Source organism: Diabrotica undecimpunctata, chromosome 4 (assembly GCF_040954645.1).
Source record: "Diabrotica undecimpunctata isolate CICGRU chromosome 4, icDiaUnde3, whole genome shotgun sequence".
Lineage (NCBI taxonomy): Eukaryota > Metazoa > Arthropoda > Insecta > Coleoptera > Chrysomelidae > Diabrotica > Diabrotica undecimpunctata.
In genome coordinates this window covers 11,858,046-11,877,658 of record NC_092806.1, presented here as the reverse complement: position 1 = coordinate 11,877,658, position 19,613 = coordinate 11,858,046, and the positions used below count along the sequence as shown (strand labels likewise).

General features: G+C 32.5%; 3 protein-coding genes across 3 annotated transcripts; all 3 read left to right on the top strand.

Moving 5' to 3' along the window:
• The first annotated feature begins 872 nt into the window (after positions 1–872).
• On the top strand, positions 873–3,727 carry LOC140439169 (carbonyl reductase [NADPH] 1-like). The gene is made up of 4 exons (XM_072528905.1): positions 873–1,286; positions 2,520–2,780; positions 2,839–3,077; positions 3,316–3,727. Exons 1-4 carry the CDS (start codon positions 1,263–1,265, stop codon positions 3,638–3,640), a joined length of 849 nt encoding a protein of 282 aa, XP_072385006.1. The 5' UTR covers positions 873–1,262; the 3' UTR covers positions 3,641–3,727.
• Positions 3,728–5,192: 1,465 nt separating this feature from the next.
• On the top strand, positions 5,193–15,407 carry LOC140439167 (carbonyl reductase [NADPH] 3-like). Its single transcript, XM_072528904.1, has 5 exons — positions 5,193–5,250; positions 11,562–11,665; positions 13,380–13,640; positions 13,761–13,999; positions 15,004–15,407. Exons 1-5 carry the CDS (start codon positions 5,208–5,210, stop codon positions 15,326–15,328), a joined length of 972 nt encoding a protein of 323 aa, XP_072385005.1. The 5' UTR covers positions 5,193–5,207; the 3' UTR covers positions 15,329–15,407.
• Positions 15,408–16,249: 842 nt separating this feature from the next.
• Positions 16,250–18,481, top strand: LOC140438128 (CDK5RAP1-like protein). The gene is made up of 4 exons (XM_072527841.1): positions 16,250–16,851; positions 17,061–17,600; positions 17,658–17,992; positions 18,138–18,481. Exons 1-4 carry the CDS (start codon positions 16,321–16,323, stop codon positions 18,454–18,456), a joined length of 1,725 nt encoding a protein of 574 aa, XP_072383942.1. The 5' UTR covers positions 16,250–16,320; the 3' UTR covers positions 18,457–18,481.
• The last annotated feature ends 1,132 nt before the right edge of the window (positions 18,482–19,613 follow it).

Genomic DNA, 19,613 nt, shown 5'->3' with positions numbered 1-19,613 from the left:
ACCTGTAAAGTGTAAACTCTAGCATTTCTGTGATCTTGCTCTTCAGGATCATCACAAATTAGTATATAACATAATTTGTAACTATTGCTCAGAAGTAAAAGGTCCATGAAAATCTATAATAATGAAATATTATTAAAATTAAGAATGTATGACTTTTTTATAAAATAAGGCAACTTTTAGGAATGCAATTAATGTTAATTAATTGTTAATTAATATAAACATTGTTGTATACTGTTTTTATCTCCTATTTCTAAAATTTGGTATACAATGCTTTTATAACGCCACTTACAAGTGATTTCTTTGCAATTTGCAAAGGCGTAGATTATAATGTTGCTACTAATACTTTTTTTTTTTCGGTGGATACTTGAAATTTTTTAGAAATAAGTTATTATTGTAAATTTAAGTTGTGATTTTAGACTGATCTTACGTGACTAGTAGCGCCGTCGCCATTACAAGTGGCTGGACCCATGCAATTTACTCTCCCCGCCTCTCCTATTTCACTTACACTACTATTTGTGGTATATACTGTGAAGACGTCAATATCAAATGTTCATTTGTCGTCATATATCTAAAAATATTGCTTTTTTCATTTTTAACATTGAGAAAATGTTCTTATATTATTTTAAAATATATTTATCTACATTTATCGTTAAACACTATAAACAATTAAATAAGGAATAAACATATGATAAATGTGCAGATTTACTAAAACCTACTCTGTTTCTGTAATCGAAATAGTGGACCAGAATGTAAAATATTTCTGGTATCGATTCCTTGTTGTGTATATCGATTACAAAAATAGTTTTCCATTTTTTTTATTAAAATTATGTAATAATATCCTATCCTTGTTTAAGTTTAAAATAGCGTACTTATCAATATGAATATTTATAGAATATTGATATTGTCAATATTGTAAATAAGCTTATCCATTTATGGTGATTCAATTTTAATTTATAAGTATTTAAAAAAGTTACGAAGTTGTTTATATTGCTCTCTATTTTTCAAATTGAACATCTAGTCATTTGTTTGTATTGATAAGAAAAATCATAAATACACGTGTACATTTAAAACTTCACTTTTAAGTATACGCACATTATATTGATTCTTTTAACCATTAAACTTTGGTTTTGGTATAATAATAATATAAGTAGGTACATTTTTATCTCCTTGTTATCTTCCGACAAGGTTCCGGTAAAGTCTATTTATTTGAAGTGCGTTCCGAGCATTGCTGTTTTCGTTTTTGTCAAGATCAAGATCACAAGATGACTTCGCAAAAAGTTGCTGTGGTAAGTTTATTAATAAATTTATATTTTGTTTATAAGTTTAAAACTGGATCGATAATAGTTCATTCTTGGTAAGGTGTACTGTATTTGTAGAATTTATAGTTTTTTTAAACTAATTTATTTTCTACAATTTATCGCATAGTTCATACTTTACCACAAATTTATTCACCAGAAGAAATATTTGTTATTATGTGTGATGGAGATACAATTTTTTTGTTTAACCTGTTTTACAGTGAGTTATATCAAATTCACTTCTTTAAAGTTACAAGTTTTGCACCTTTGGCAACTTTTTTGTGTCCTTACAAAATTTGCTTTTATTATTTTAAACAATGCTGTTAAAAGTTACATTGTCATTTTCAACTAGCAACTTGCTTGTTGAAGATTGTGCTGATTACACAGTAGATTATCATTAAATTGATCTAGAACTTTCAATGTAATGATTATTTGATTATATTATAGGTGGCTGTAAAACAGCTTCTTGAGAATAAGGGTTATATAGATGTTACCCCACTACACCATAGTGAAACAGGATAGAAATCTGAAAAAATTAAATGTAAATTATCCAAATTAAAATTTTTAACAGTTTTTACTTTTCAATGTTTGCTTTTTGGCCTAATTAGGAATAGCATTTTTTTAATTTTTAACAATACTATGTACACTCTGTTCATTTAATCCAGTCCCAAATGGTCTAGTAAATTCAGCAGTTTAGCCATTTATGAAACATATCTTTTTTGGAAATCAAAACATGTATTGGAAATACCTGTAACACTGTATTTCTCCAAATATTTATTCTTGTGTTGTTCAATACCCTTCAACACTTTGTTTGCCCCTTTATTTATTTTTTACTTTAGGTGTTAATACATTTCTGTTGGGGTTTATTTAGTTCATCTGTAGTATATTCGATATTGTATTTTGATATAGTGTTTGAATTTTAAATTGTTGTAGAAATTCTACTTTATACTTACCTCGTTTTTGTGATTTTTTGAATCTCCTGATTTCTCTAGATATTGTCTTGTTGTTGTCTTCCTGTGTATTGGTGGCTACTTGCACATTCTGCTTGTCTGTTCTACTCTTACATCTTGTATTATTGCTTTCTCTGGTTTCTACTAGGTTCCCCCCAAAATACCTACCTCCACAATTGCAAAATTTACAACACCACAACTTGAGAAGTAGAAATAGCTTTGGCTGTTGATTCCTTTAAATTTTTTAAGTTTTAATAAATATTGCAATTCTTAGGTAACTGGTGGAAATAAAGGAATAGGATATGCTATTGTCAAAGGCCTCTGTAAAAGATTTGATGGCCTAGTTTATCTGACAGCTCGAGATGTAGAAAGAGGTAAAGCAGCTGTAGCTCAGCTAGAAAAAGAAAATCTGAAAGCAGTGTTTCACCAACTGGATATCAATAGCCAAGCCAGTGTAGACGAATTAAGGGACTTTATTAAAAAAGAACATGGAGGTTTGGATCTGCTAATCAACAATGCAGCAATTGCTTTTCCTGTAAGTATTTTTTTAAAATATTTGCATGTATGTTTTATCTGATATATATGTATTTTAGCAAGCAGCTACAGAATCTACATTTGTTCAAGCATCAAAAACTATAGAAGCCAATTACTTTGGAACTCTAAAAGTTTGTGAAGCTTTGTTCCCGTTGTTAAGGAATAACGCAAAAGTTGTAAATGTTTCCAGCTCTGAGGGACATCTGTCTAAAATACCGTCGGAGAATCTCAGAAATGAAATTTCGAGAAAAGATTTAACCATTCCAGAACTCAGTAAATTACTTGAAAAGTTTGTAAAGTAAGTATTCATCACATATCATTCATTTATTATTTATTTACGTCTTTTAACGCTAACACTAAAAACACAATCAATTGATAACATTTATTACTTAACTCTAGAAATTTATTTTATCGACTTACTCTACAGTTTAATTTTAGTAGTAGTAGTTTAGTAGTTCAGGTAACAGACTACTCAAATTTTCGATCAACGAGGTAGCAAAGGCGACTAACGCGTAACAATATATTTTTGATTTTAGAGCTACAGAGAACAACACACACATAGAAGACGGTTGGGGAGGCTCCACCTACGCTGTTTCAAAAGTAGGTCTAACAGCACTGACCATTATCCAACAGAGACTGTTCGATAAAGAACAGCCCAATCGTAATATTTCAATCAATGCGGTTCATCCAGGGTATGTCAAAACTGACATGACAAACCATAAGGGTATTTTAAGTGTCGAAGAAGGCGCCAAAAGTACCTTATATGCTGCATTGGATGCTGATTTGAAGGGAAAATATATCTGGAGAGATTGTACATTAGTTGATTGGTACAGCAAGGAAAGGCCAAATCCGCCATACTAAATTCGCTACACAATGATATTGACTAACAAATTGTATTATTGCATGCATTTACTGTTCTAATAAAAAGATATTTTGAAAAATAAAAAATAGTCTGTTGTAATTATGGATTATTTTGAACTTTTTATTCTAGTACACATTTTTATAAAATTTAGAATAGAACAGATCTACTTCATTTAAGGAGTTACATAGATCTTGTATTTTCAAGAAAAAATCGATTTATTTTTTATTCCATATAAAAGTATAGTACTTTAAGAGTATTCACACCAGATTTGCATTGCTCAAATTTAGTGTGAATACTCTTAAAGTACTATACTTTCATGTGGAATAAATAATAAATTTTTTTGAAAATACAAGACCTATGTAACATCTTAAGTAGTCAATTATAGATCCATTACTCATTAAGAAGCCATGCTAAGGTAAGTAGAAGCACATTAGAAATAATCTAAATCAAAGTCTTTTGATGGATTGTGATAGAAAATTCCGGTTTCTTCTTTTTAAATAGACATGGCTCGTTCTGTTTTTCAATCCTCCAGTAAGCTGTCGTTCGATCGTTTTCGTGGTCTTTCTACTGATCGTCTTCCTATTGGGGAACCATCTCTTGCCGTCTTTACTACTCTATTTGTTGTCATTCAGCTTATATGATCGTTCCATTCTACTCTTCTATTTTTTACCCAGTTCTTGATGTTCTCCACCTTGCATCTACGTCGTATATCTGTATTTCTAGCTCTGTCCCATGGTGTCTTACCTTCAATTTTTCTATGTTTTTATCTCTGCTGTTTCTAACACACTTTTTGTCCTCTCTGTGTCAGGTCTTGTTTCTGCCGCGTATGTCATTATTGGTCTGATGACTGTTTTGTAAATTCTGCCTTTCGTTTCTTTCCAGACATTTCTCCATATTGTTTCATTCAGACAGCCTGTGACTCTGTTTGCTCTATTCACTCGGTCTTCCAATTTACGTCTTAGTCTTCTCCAATCTTATTACATCTTAGTAAATTTGTCGTATGACGATGTAATGTACTAAGGATGCGACATATTGATATTTTTACATGTAGCTGATCAACGACGGAACTGAGGTCACATTATTAGCTACAATATCCGACGTAAATTTGACAGGTGATTAATGTGAATATAGTTATCTCTGACATTTTAATGTTAACAGGTAACATTATATGTTAAGTCAATAAGTCAGTGGCGCACCCAGAATTTGCCTGAGAGGAGGGTTTCGAAATTTTTTTATGCTACCTCCATTTTGAGTCCCTAAAATTTGGGTTTTAGTTTAATTTAAAGTACTAACGATAGCAGTGCCAAAGATTCAGGTATCTATTATCCTGCCTACCAACTAAAACCACCCTCTCATACTTGTGCGCAGTTAACTGTCGCACGTACCGTACTCCGAAAGTGAGGTGGCCGCTGTAAGGCTGACGACATTTTTGGAACACTCCCTTCTCTTATCTAGATCTTATCTATTGTTCTGAAGCTATTTTCTTGTGGCATTTTAAAGTATAGTTACGATTTAAATGGGAATAAGCCACAATTGTAAAATTTTACGGGAGGCCTACGTTCAGCAATGGACAAATATAGGCTAATTGATGATGAAGCCACAATTGAAGGTTAAAATAAGTTTATTGACGTTTGACATTAATGTTTGTAAGGTAAGTGAGCCAAATATTGCCACCTTACTGTTTGGTTCTAAATAAATCCTACACTTTTATTACCAAATGAAAACAAATTTGAGAAGTAGTAAAGAAATGTATTGTCTTTAACAATATATTTTCATTATATCAAAAAACTAAATACTACTACTTACTACTTGTCAGTTTATAACGTTCTCCGCCGTTTTCAGACTTCCACTCGCCACTTAGTCCGGTTGTTTCATAGGTCTTCTTCTATGGCCCTCTCTCTCAGTTCTTTATTTATTCCTTCGCTCCAACTTTTTCTCGGTCTATTTCGTTTTCTTTTTTCTTCTGGTTGTCATTTTAATATTTCTTTTGGTATTCGTTGTTCATCCATTCTTTGTATGTGTCCGAACCAGATAAGTTGTTTTCTTGTTAGGTCATCTGTGATTGTTCGTTTGATTCCCATTATTTCTCTAATGCATTCTTTGGTAATCCTTTCTCTTCTAGATCTTCCTGCAGCTCTTCTCTAAAAATCCATTTCCGTCGCTTTTACCGTTGCCAGTGTTCTTTCTTTCAGTGGCCATACCTCACAGCTGTATAAAGTGATACTTTTTACTATAGTCTCATATATTCTCTTTTTATTTTCTTTGTTGATGGATTGGTCCCACAAATTGCTGTTTAACATTGTGATGGCTTTTCTCCCTGACGTATTTCTCTCTCATATGGCTTTGTCTAATGTTCCATCTTATGAAATAATGATACCTAGATATTTGTAGTCACATCAGTGCTTTATCGTGGTGTTATCGTCTAATATAAGAACTTTTTGTTCTACTCCAATGCACAGGTATTCGGTTTTCTTTTTATTTACTTCTAGACCCCATATATCATACTCTTCAATTAGTTTTCTTTTTTTTTCGTAAACCACCGACATTCCGGAAACAAGAGTTGTTATCAGTTACTTTGGACGCAAATATTTATTCATAGGTTTCCATCCTTCGTTGGTTACATTGCTGTTTTCAAAATGTTTTAGAAACTGAAGCCAGACCTGTATTCTATTCAATCGATTTATAAATTCCATCATTCGATTCTACTTGTCCTTGATTCTATTTGCAACGAATATGCGTCTATCTTCGTTGCAATTTGTGTAGGTGTGGCTTTTGAAGGTCATGGTTCACATCTGATGTAATTTTATTTTTCAAGGTCTTTCTTTACTTTATTAAATTTTTGGCATTTTGGGAGTTTAATACCTGGGCTTAGGTTGTTTATACTTTTATATCTTCTATTATCAAAGTTTTAAAAGATTTGTACTATACCATGACCTAAGAATGTAGGTTGATTGTTGTAAATATAGTCATATAGTTACATAACAAATTTATTAAAATTCGAACGGCTGATCTTTGTCATAAATTATTTATAATTAAACATCCTGGTTACGCCAAATACAGGCAACTTACAGTTCGTGCCATTTTTGAGACATAATATTCTTTTCAAATTAAAATTTTGTTCAGTATAATGACATAACATAGTACAATTAGGTACCAATAAAAGAATAGTTCAGGGAAATAACTAAAAAAGACAATGTTTGGGACTTAGCTTATAAACAATTAAATGCAATTGTATCAAATTTTTTACTTACCATTAAAAAGTTAAATATTTGATAGAAAATTACAAAATTTTTATTAAAACACATTAAACACATTCAAAATAGCACATTCTAAAAGTGGTAAAATTAATTTGTTTATCTCAAATAACTATTACTTAAGTGCTGCATTGCTCAATATAAAAGGTGTCTACGATGCAATTAATATCATTAGGTTAAGAAAAAATTTCTTTCAGGCAGATCTTCCTTCGAGAGTGTATAGTATCTTGTGCAATTTTCTAACGCAAAGAAAAATTTATGTAAGATAGAATAACAATTTGCAATAGGTACCAGACGATCATCCACAGGTTTACCACAGGGCTCCGTTATCTCATCCCTTTTGTTTAATATTTTTACAAAAGGAAAAAATAATTATAATATTATACTATATGCTGACGAGTTTGTCGTTTATAACACTAAAAAAAAATTAGAAGCAGTCATAACTGAGTTCATGTCACATTTACAACTAATTTCTTTGAAATTTGAATCGTTAGGTTTTTGCTTAACTCCTCAAAAATCTAATGTTACCATCTTAACAAGACATAACCTGACCAATATTGATAATATAAATATAAATGGTAGGTACCTTATATCCAGTATCAAATAAGGTAAATTATCTTGGACTTATTCTTGACAAGAAGCGTAGTTGGAACCATTTATCTTCTTCTTCCTATGCCGTCCCCATTAACGGAGGTTGGCGACCACATTTTTAAAGGCTTCTCTATCTTTTGCAACGTGGAATAATTCGTCTACAGTCATGTTTGTCCAGTCTCGAATATTTCGCAGCCATGACTTCCTCTTTCTACCTATTCCCTTTTTGCCATCGACTCTACCCTGCAAGATGACCTGCAGAAGACTATATTTATTATTTCTTAGTATGTGTCCAAGGTATGCAGTCTTGCGTACTTTTATCGTTCTCAACAATTTTTTGTCTCGACCCATTCTTCTCAGCACTTCCTCATTGGTGACCCTGGCAGTCCATGGGATTCTCAACATTCTCCGGTATATCCAAAGTTCAAAGGCTTCAATCTTTTTAACTATTTGCGCTTTTAGTGTCCATGTTTCTACCCCATACAATAGTTGCGATCAGACGTAACATTCAACAAACCTCAGTCTCAGCGCAATATTCAGATTTTTGTCACAGAACAATTGTTTGAATTTTAAGAACGCTGCCCTTGCCATTTCTATTCGTACCCGGATCTCTTGGTCTGGATCTAATTCTGTGTTGATGTAAGCTCCCAGATATTTATATTTTGTCACTCTCTCTATTTGCTGTCCACCAAGAGTTAGTTGTTCATTATTTATTGGACTCCTTGATACTATCATAAATTTGGTCTTATCTGTGTTGATGTCAAGTCCCATTTGAATGCATTCACTATTTATTGCATCTAGTAAAGTTTGTAGATCTTCTATACTCTCAGCCATAATTACCGTGTCATCTGCAAATCTCATGGTGTTTATGATTTCTCCACCAATTCTTATTCCCTCTTTTCTTTCCCATAAGGCTTTTCTGAATATGACCTGTGAGTACACGTTGAAAAGCGTCGGAGACAAGACGCATCCTTGCCTAACCCCTCTCGCAATCGGTATATTATTTGTTTCTATATCGTTCACCTTTACTACTGCTTTCTGGTTCCAGTATATAGCCTTAATAAACTCAATGTCTTTTTTGTCTAAATTGATGTTTTTTAATTCATTTATTAACTTCATATGCTGCACTCGGTCAAAGGCCTTCCTAAAGTCTATGAAGCATACATATGCACTCTTGTTATATTCCCGACATTTCTGCAAGAGTACCGTCAACGCAAATAATGCCTCTCTTGTACCCATGCCTCCTCTGAAGCCAAACTGAGTTTCATCTATCTGCTCCTCACATTTCTTATAAATTCGGTTTTGAACAATTTTCAAGAGAATCTTTAAAGGGTGGCACATTAGGCTTATCAATCTATAGTCATTACATGATTTGGGATTGTTGTTTTTTGGTAGAGGTAAAAATATCGATTTAAGCCATTCTTCCGGGATGTTGCCCTCTACATATATGTGGTTGAGAATTCGGGTGAGTCTCTTTATATTACCGTCATCTAAGGCTTTTAACAGTTCAACTGGAATTTGATCAGGACCCGGTGCTTTTCCTTGTTTTGCATTCTGTAGGGCATTCTTTACTTCTGAGGGTAAAATTTGTAGGTATTGTTTTTCTTCACCTATATCTTGTTCATTTTCTCTCTCGTCATGGAAAAGATGGATTATATATTGTTCCCATACTTCCTTTATTTTGCTCTCTTCAGTAAGTATTTCTCCATTATTATCTCTTGTTATGAGTGTTCTTCTTTGTCTGGTGTTGCCTGTAAGTTCTTTCATTTTTTTATGTAAGTTTGAGGTGTCATGTTTGTTGCTGAGTTCTTCCAATTCCTGGCATTCTTTGTTCATCCATTCCTCCTTAGCCTTTTTGATTTCATATTTGATTTTATTCTTGATGGTTTTATATTTATTTTCATCTTTATTTTTGTATTTTCTTTTTTCAGTTATTAGCTCAACTATTTCCGGTGTCATCCAGTCTTTTTTAGTTATTTTCTCTTCTTCGCCTAGGACCTCCTTTCCCGCTTTTAGTATGGCTTTTTTCATATCTGCCCATTCAACGCTTCCTTCAGTTAATTTATTTATCTCTGCGTTTAGTTGCTGTTGGCAGTTGTCGTCTTTTAGGTTTTTGATGTTAATTTTGGTGGTTTTAACTTTTTTCTCCGGTTTCCTGAGTTTAATGTTGACGTTTGCTAGTAATAGATTATGATCCGTATCTGCATCTGCGCTTGGATAGGTTTTTGCACTTTGTACTCCATTACGAAACCTTTTGTTAATCGTTATAAAATCTATTTGGTTTCTGATTATATTGTTGGTGTTATCTTTTGGAGAAGTCCACGTGTATAATCTTCGTAGGGGTAGGTTGTAGTATGTATTTGTTATGACTAATTCTTTCTCCTGGCAGTACTGGACTAGTCTGTCTCCTCTTTCGTTTCTTTTACCTAACCCAAAATTTCCTACTATATTTCCAGTTTTTCCTCGACCGATTTTAGCATTAAAGTCGCCCATAATTATTTTTACCTCCTGCTTCTTTATGTTTTTTGTTAACAGTTCTAAGTCCGCGTAGAATTTTTCGACCTCAGCATCATTGCTATCAGATGTTGGAGCATACACTTGGATTAGATTTATGTTTAGAGGTTTGGCTTTCAGCTGAAGTAGCATCATACGTTCGTTAAAGGGAATGAAATTTGTCACAAACTCTTTTAAGTTATTGTTGATAATAATACCAACACCATGGCTGTGTTCTCCAGTGCTTTTGCCTGAGTAGAAAATAGTATTATTATCCTTGGTGTAGTTTCCAGACTTTGGCCATCGGACTTCTGAAAGGCCCAATACTTGTACAAGTAAAAATACAGCGCCTGCATATCACATCTGTCAGACTTTCTAGAAATATATATCGTTTTCTTCGGTTAATCTTCTTTTGTTAATGTTTGAATAAAATTCTGTTTTTAATATTCTGTTTGAAATAATTCTAATTGTTTTCGACAAGATAAATAGTCCTATTATACGTTGGCTTCTGGTCTGATCCATATATTTGTTATATGTAATTGATGATTGTCATCTATTCTTCTTCTTAAAGTGCCTATCCGTTCCGGATGTTGGCGATCATCACGGCTATCTTTACTTTGTTTATTGCAGCGCGGAACAGTTCAGTGGTAGTCGTGTTATACCACTTTCGTAAATTTTGAAGCCAGGAAATGCGTCTTCTTCCCGGTCCTCTCTTACCATTTAGCTTCCCTTGGAGAATCAGCTGGAGAAGGCCGTAACGTTCTTTATTTCTCATTACATGTCCTAGATATTCCAACTTTTTAGTTTTGACGGTCATGAGAATTTCACATTCTTTCTCCATTCTACGCAGGACCTCCACATTAGTAACTCTGTCAACCCAGGATATACGTAAGATGCGCCTATAACACCACATTTCGAAAGCTTTGAGCCGATTCATAGATGCAACAGTCAGTGTCCACGCTTCGATTCTGTAGAGCAGAACTGTGAATATGTAGCAGTTCAATATATGTGAATGCTGCTTTTGCTTTTATTATTCGCTGTTTAATTTCTGTTGAGTGGTCCCACCTCTTTCGATATTCTGTTGGTTGATTGTAAGTTGAGCGTTTAGTATTGATTTTTTACTAATTGTCATAAATTTGGTTTTCTTTATGTTAAGAGCTAATCCGTATCTGTTGCTGACTTCTGTTATGCGATTTATTAATATCTGTAAGTCATTCAGATTATCGGCAAAAGCTATAGTGTCATCTGCATATCTAATGTTATTCAACCATTCACCGTTTATTATTATTCCTTTCGCACAACCGTCTAAAGCTTCCTTAAATACCCATTCAGAATAAATATTGAACAACAATGGAGACAAAATACAGCCCTGTCGTACTCCACGTTCTATTGCAATTTTATCAGTTAACTGGTCATCTATTATACCATGATATTAAACAAAAAAATGTATCTATATATTTTTTTACCATGTACGTATTTATTAAATTATGTAATTTTTTATATAAAATAGTATACTTATCTTTATAATTTGGTTATCATTTTGAATATAAATTTTTAATTTTTTATCTTCCTGTTAACCTAGATAAGATTTTTTATAAAGTACCATCATCAAACATCCATATTTTTTCATCAATTAGGCAATTATTTAATCACAATTACAAGATGAGTCCACAAAAAGTAGCTGTGGTAAGTGTCTTTAAAAATAAATTTAGTAGTAGTAATGATTTGAAAAATATACAATGGACAGACACATACAAACATATCATATACAAATACAATACAAATTATATATTTCAAAATGCTTTAGTTGAACACAAACCTCTTCGGCCGACATCTTTTCTCCTTTTTCCTCTTTATAAGAAATTCTGCTTGTTCATTGGCGGATTAATACCTCTGGCAGGTATTAATCCTTTTTCCTTCGATCTCTCAGCGTATTTCCTGTAATTTTTCTCAGTACTCTCATCTCTGTCGTTTCCAGTAACTTTTGCTTGTGGCTGTGTCGGGTCTTGTTTCTGAAGCATATATCATTATTAGTCTTACACTGGCTTTATAAATTCTTGACTTCATCTCAGTTTTAATGTGACTGTTTCGCCATATAGTGTTATTAATGCATCCTGCCAGTCTATTTGCTTTTTGTACTTGATCTCTCACTTCTTTGTCCAGGTCTCCATAGCTAGATAGTGTAACTCCCAGGTATTTTATTTCCATTACTTTTTCAATATTGATGCCATCAATTCCTATTTTACATCTAGTTGAGTCTTTGCTAACTACTATTGTTTTAGTTTTCTGAGATGAGATTGTCATATTAAATTCTTTTGCTCTTATGTTAAATCTGTGGACCAGTCTTTGCAGACTGTCTTCATCTTAGACTATCAATATTGCGTCATCTGTGTGACAGAGTATTTTTATTTCTTTGTTTCCCATTCTGTATCCTCTTCCTTTGTTAACGCTTTTGATGATTTCATCCATGATTAAATTAAAGAGCATGGGGCTTGTCTTATTCCGCTGCCTATTTCTATAGGTTCTGTAAGTTGTCCATCTATTCTGACTTTCATTTTGCTGTTTTGGTAGATGTTTTCGTTAGGTTTTATAATATTTAGGGAAACTTCTCTATTATACAAAAGATGAATTACATCTCTAAGTCTTACTCTGTCAAACGCTTTCTTTAGGTCAATCAGACACAGAAATGCTGGTCTATTATACGCTAGTGATTTTTCAGTAATTTGCTTTATAACGAATATTGCATCTGTACACGATCTTCCACTACGAAAACCCTGTTGTTCATCTACTAAACTTATCGTCTGATTTATTATTACTTGTAAAATTTTAGTTGTAGGTTTTAGGGTAGTATTTAATAAGTTTATAGATCTGTAGTTTTCTGACTGTTTTTTATCTTCGTTTTTGAATAGTAGAATTAGTTCTCCCGTTCTCCATTCTTCCGGTATTTTATTGTGTTTTATAATTTTATTAATGTTGTTAATTGTTCCATCATTGCTGCTCCACAATATTTCATTAATTCACTTGATATCCCGTCTTTACCTGCTGCTTTTCTGTTCTTCAGCTTTTCAAGTATTTTCCGAACTTCCTGTACATTTATATTAAGTTCTTCATTTGTGGTAATTTCTGGTGTTTCCAGTTCTAGCGTCGTTTGTTCTTCCTTTGCATAGAGCCTTTTTAGGTAGCCAATCCACATACAGTAGTGATCAGATTGGAGAGTTGGAAATCAAAAGAAATGTAACGTAACAAATACATTGTACTATTGTTTTCTTTGGTTTCTACTAGGTTCCCACCAAAATATCTACCTCCGCAATTGCCAAATTTACAATTTGAGAAGTAGAAATAGATTTGGCTGTTGATTCCTTTAAATTTTTTAAGTTTTAATAAATATTGCAATTCTTAGTTAACTGGTGGGAATAAAGGCATTGGATATGCTACTATCAAAGGTCTATGTGAAAGATTTGATGGCATTGTTTACCTGACAGCTCGAGATGTAACAAGAGGTAAATCAGCTGTGGCAAAGTTGGAGAAAGAAAACCTGAAAGCAGTGTTTCATCAGCTAGACATCGATGACCAAACCAGTGTGGATGAATTTAGGGATTTTATTAAAAAAGAACATGGAGGTTTAGATTTACTCATTAATAATGCAGCAATCTGCTTTTGGGTAAGTATATGTACATTATCTTTACGTGTACATCATTTATACAAGCAAACTAGCTACTGAACGCTTGAAAACTCCGTAGTTGTATGTAAGTTTTGGTAGAATAGCTTTTTTTAATTTTAGTCAGCAGCACCAAATCCTACGTTTGAGCAAAGTTTACAAACTATAGAAACCAATTATTTTGGAACTGTCCGAGTTTGCGAGGCTTTGTTTCCTTTATTAAGGGACAATGCAAAAGTCGTAAACGTCTCCAGTTGCGAGGGGCATTTGTCTAAAATTCCATCAGAGAATCTCAGAAAAGAATTTTCCAGAAAAGATTTAACAATACCAGAGCTCCATAAATTAATTGAGAAGTTTCTCAAGTAAGTATTACTTATATCTAATAATTACTACTTAGAATCTGTAGTATCTTAAGAAGAATTTCGTGTAAACTTAGCTTTAAGAAATATGACAGAAATAGAAGGAATGGTTGTCGCCAATAGATAGATGTAGAATTGGAGGTTAGTCAGTTTTGTATTTTAAAATTTAATAATAAAGTGCCAAACGCTAATTTAGAGCCTATTTGTTTTCTGCTTCTCGGTCACAACAGAATCAACGTCAGCACTCGATGTTTTCTTTAATATTAGTATTGGTGGGCAAAAACGCACTTAAGTTAGAAACTGAGTAACAACAATATTTTAAATAAATATAAGGTTGAATGCTCGAATAAATGAACTTTGATCAGATAAAAGGCATATATCGAGCACAGTTTAATTAAATCTTGCCCAAGTACTTTCGATCCCTAGATCATCTTCAGGGGCATTTCGTCAATTGTGGCCTATCCGGCAAGAACAAGATGTCATAAACATATAAATGTACATTACACTACACTACAAATGGACAAACAAACACTTTAAAATAATTTAAGGAAGGCTACATTACTTGAAGAAGCCGGAGACAGAAACTCTCCGGCTTCTTCAAGTAATGTAGCCTTCCTTAAATTATTTTAAAGTGTTTGTTTGTCCATTTGTAGTGTAGTGTAATGTACATTTATATGTTTATGACATCTTGTTCTTGCCGGATAGGCCACAATTGACGAAATGCCCCTGAAGATGATCTAGGGATCGAAAGTACTTGGGCAAGATTTAATTAAACTGTGCTCGATATATGCCTTTTATCTGATCAAAAATATTTTAAATACCATATTATTTGCATTTAAAATAGCTATTTTCAGGGAACGCAGACATGCCTGAATTTTGGACTAATGCGGCAATATCTACGAATATATCCGCTGACACCGGCTTCGCCGTGTTTTTGTTAAACTTGTCTTGAAAATGAACTTTTAATGCAACTTCATGTAATCTATCATATCCTATTTTGTTTCTAGAGCTGTTGAAATCGAAACACACAGAGAAGACGGCTGGGGAGGATCGACTTATGCTGTTTCAAAAGTGGCCGTATCCGCACTGACCTTCATCCAACAGAGAGCGTTTGACGAAAAACAGCCAAATCGTAATATTTCCATCAATGCAGTTTATCCAGGATTTGTGAAAACTGATATGACTGAACATCATGGTATTTTAACCACCAAAGAGGGAGCAAAAAGTTCCTTATATGCCGCATTAGACACCGATCTTAAGGGAAAATATATTTGGACAGATTGCAGTTTAGTTGATTGGTACAGTAACCAAATGCCGAATCCGCCATACTAACGCAATAATATTTAATGTTAATAATTAATGATCCATAACTGATGTCTAACATTTAATAATAAAAGCATTTTTGAATTATCGTTGTTCCTGTTTAAACTAAGTTATAAAAAATAAAAACGAAAATGCGCAAAGTAACTTAATTCAATAAAATATACTAAAAATCATGAAAAAATATAATGAAGAAGTCTAATACAACAGGACCATCATATCATGTAACTCTTTTAGTCATTTGTTATATTTTCTACAATTTTATACTTTGTCAATCAAATTTTGAAAACATTACAATAAAGCAATAAAATCTGATTTAAATCTTGTTTTCCTAAAATATTTTACCTCTATTATTTGAAAAACACTAAGATTCTATAAAAAAGAAGAATTTAAAAATAGAAAACAGTATATACCACAAATAGTAGTGTAAGTAAAATAGGAAAAGTGGGGGAATGAATTGCACGGGTCCAACCGTTCGTAATGGCGACGGCGCTACTAGTCATGTTTAGATATATGACATAGCAAGAGGCGGATGACATTGATGTCAGTGCTGTTACCATAGTTTTGCATTTCTACTATTCTGCTAATTCTACTAAAATCACAACTTGCATTTACAATAACTATTTTCTAAAGAATTTTAAGTATTCACCGAAAAATAAGTTAGTGGCAACATTGTAATCTACGCCTTTGCAAATGGCTTTATCAAAACATTGTATTCCAAATTTTAAAAAGTAGGAGATAAAAACAGTATATATTAATTTTTATATAATGAACATTGCTAAAAGGGAAGAAGGTACAATACCAAAATGGTATAGTATTCCAAATCGAAAAAATAAATGAATTAGTTTCGGCCCGTCCGCATTTAGCGCTAGCGCAACTCTTTCATATCTTACTATGGGACTTACGTTACTAAGAAGGCTGTCTCCTATCTCTTCTGTTCTGAACTTTATAGGTTATATTAAGAAAATTATATAAATATAACCTAAAATTTACTACAAAAAATAATGCAATTTACTAATAAAATAACAAATATTTACAGATATAGTTTAAGAAATACAAATCAATTACTCCTAATAAGACGATGTAGCGTACAAAAAGCAGATGACCTACATTCTAATTCTACAAATCAATCATTTACAAAAAAATTAACCAAAGGCCCGAACTTTACATATTTTCTACAAAACGGCCAACTGAAGCCGAGTACAGCGCCGACATTATCAGAGGAGATAGTACCATACGTTCAGAATGTACCACAACAAAAAAGAAAGGTTTATTTCGATATATATGGATGCCAAATGAACGTTAACGATGTTGAAATAGTTTGGGCAATACTGCAAAGTAATTTTGAACGGACCCTGAATATTGTTGATGCCGATGTTATTCTTATTATGACGTGTGCTATTAGAGATAGCGCAGAGGAAAAGATTTGGGGAAGACTTAGGTATTATAGGGGTATAAAAAGTACCAGGAAAAAAGATCGGCCCAGTCTGAAAGTTGGTATTTTAGGATGTATGGCAGAAAGACTTAAAGAAAAGGTCAGTATTTGATTTTTTATTATAAGTAATGGTATTTAAACCAACTGATGGGAGCCTGATTCCTTGTTAATATAAATTTAGAGACTATATTATATTTTGAATACCACTTCTGATTTGGAAGCCAAAGCATAAAATAATTTAAATTTTTGTAGTCCCAATCAAATATTTCATAAACTACTACTATTTTATACCTATGATAATACTTTTAGGTGCTGGAGAAAGAATCTTTGGTGGATTTGGTGGCAGGTCCTGACAGTTATAGACACCTTCCAAGGTTACTGACTTTAACAGACAACAATCAAAAATCTGTAAATGTTCTTTTGTCATTAGAAGAAACTTACGCAGATATTACACCTGTCAGATTAAATGAAAACTCTATATCTGCTTTTGTTTCTATCATGAGAGGTTGTGATAATATGTGTACATATTGTATAGTGCCTTTTACTAGAGGAAGAGAGAGATCACGACCTATTTCATCTATTATACGTGAAATAGAACATTTATCTAATCAAGGGGTAAAAGAAGTGACTTTGTTGGGTCAAAATGTAAATAGCTATAGAGATACTTCAATCGACAACAAAATAGATAATGTTACTAGTTTGGCTACTGGCTTCAAAACTGTATATAGACCAAAGATGGGAGGTTTAAGATTTGCAGATCTTCTTAAGGAAGTTGCTAAAGTTAATCCAGAAATGAGAGTTAGATTCACTTCACCTCACCCAAAAGACTTTTCGGATGATGTCATAGATGTAAGTATTACAATTATTTATGTATTATTATGTCTATTTAGTGACAATATCTTTTAGATGATCCAGTCACATCACAATATCTGTAAAAATTTACACATGCCTGCCCAATCTGGTAGTTCTGCTGTGTTGGAAAGAATGCGCAGGGGGTATACAAGGGAAGCATATATAGACTTAATTAAACATATTCGAAAATTCATACCGGATGTTGCTTTAAGCTCAGATTTTATATGTGGCTTTTGTGGAGAAACTGATGAAGAATTCGATGAAACTATCTCACTTATGAATGAAATTAAGTATAATACAGCATTTTTGTTCCCTTACAGCATGAGGGAGAAAACTACTGCACATAGGAGATTTCAGGATGATATTGGGGATGAAATTAAATATAGCAGGTATAAAGGTTTCCCTTTTTTTGTGGTTGGTAGGAATATGTCATTTTGTAATGACAAGTGTGGAATGGGTTGATAAAAATTTATAGTGTCTGATTATTAACTATATTTATATTATTATAATAACCTTTTTGAACCATTTTTTAAGGTTGCAAAGAATGATAGAAGTTTTTCGTCAAACTGCTCTCCATTTAAATCAATCTCAAATAGGAAAAACTCATCTTGTTTTGATAGAAGGATACAGCAAGCGATCTAACAAGTTTTTCCAAGGAAGAAATGATAACAATATTAGGGTTATATTACCAGTGACACCAGTTCCTTCTACAGAGAGTGAAACATTGACAGAACTTCGTGCAGGAGATTATGTTGCTGTACATGTCAATGACGCCAATTCTCAAACACTCAGAGCAATTCCTTTGTACAAAACTAGCCTTAGCAATTATTATTTACAAGATCAGTTTGTATAGTGTTAATATAGTTTAAGAAATTAAACTGTTTCTTTTTATTTAGGTAATTACTTATCAAAAATATAAGTTTTAAAAATTCTCAATTTTTTGTACTTAGTCAACAAAAATAAGAAAAGCTTAAATTGTAATGTTTTTTTTTTAGTGCAAATTAGTAAAAGTATCTACAAAATCATAAAAGGTATAAAAAACCAAACAAAGTAATGAAATATCTAAAATTTTTACCTACAAAGTAAATTTATTAAAATATTGTGTGTAACAAACTTTTGCTGTGTATTTTGAATTATCTTTCTTGAAAATATAACAAAGTTGACATTACTGTCATTTCATGGTAAAAATAAGGAAACTATATTTTAAATGGAAAATACATAAAAAATGATGTTGACCACCCAATAAAATACTTTTTACATTAAGATTTATCAGGCGTGCCTCAAAATATTACACAAAAGATGGGCCGGGGTCTGAACGGACCCCATTCTTAAATTGGTGAACTATGCTTATATGAAAAAAAAAAAAAACTGTAGGTACCAGTAACATATTATTTTTATAGTATTGAACATTTATTAGAGTAAAGAATACATATTATTACAAAATACATTATACTGCTGACCCTAACAGACTAAATAACAACTACATACTATTTGTATAATGTATACAAACCTTCTCTGAGTTTGTGTGTTCTAGACATACAAAATTGTTACATTTTACACATATTTTACTAGTTTTTCTGTCTTTGCCTCTACAACACACATAGCACCGCCCCCTTGTATTTTTTGTTTGTTATACTCTGGGTTCAGTAATATTCAAAAGTCCTCGGAATACATCTGCCATATGACGTTTTTTATTCTTTTCATGTCCTTATTGTAGAACGTCTGAAAACATATTCCTTTAAAAGTTCCTTGCCCAGTGGCAAAATATACATTTTACGCTTACTCATATTGTGCTTTTTCCAATCGGGATATTTTAATAGCCACAATTAATAGGAATTAATACCTGCGACATCAATAATATGAGAGAATATAGCCATCGGCCAACGGTTTGTTTTTCTTTGTACCGTATATTCTTTAGCTAACTTATCGGTTGTATCGACGGCTCCTTTCATTTTGTTGTAATGTAGAATAATTTCAGGTTTATAGGGGTGTTCTTTACCAGCCACTTTG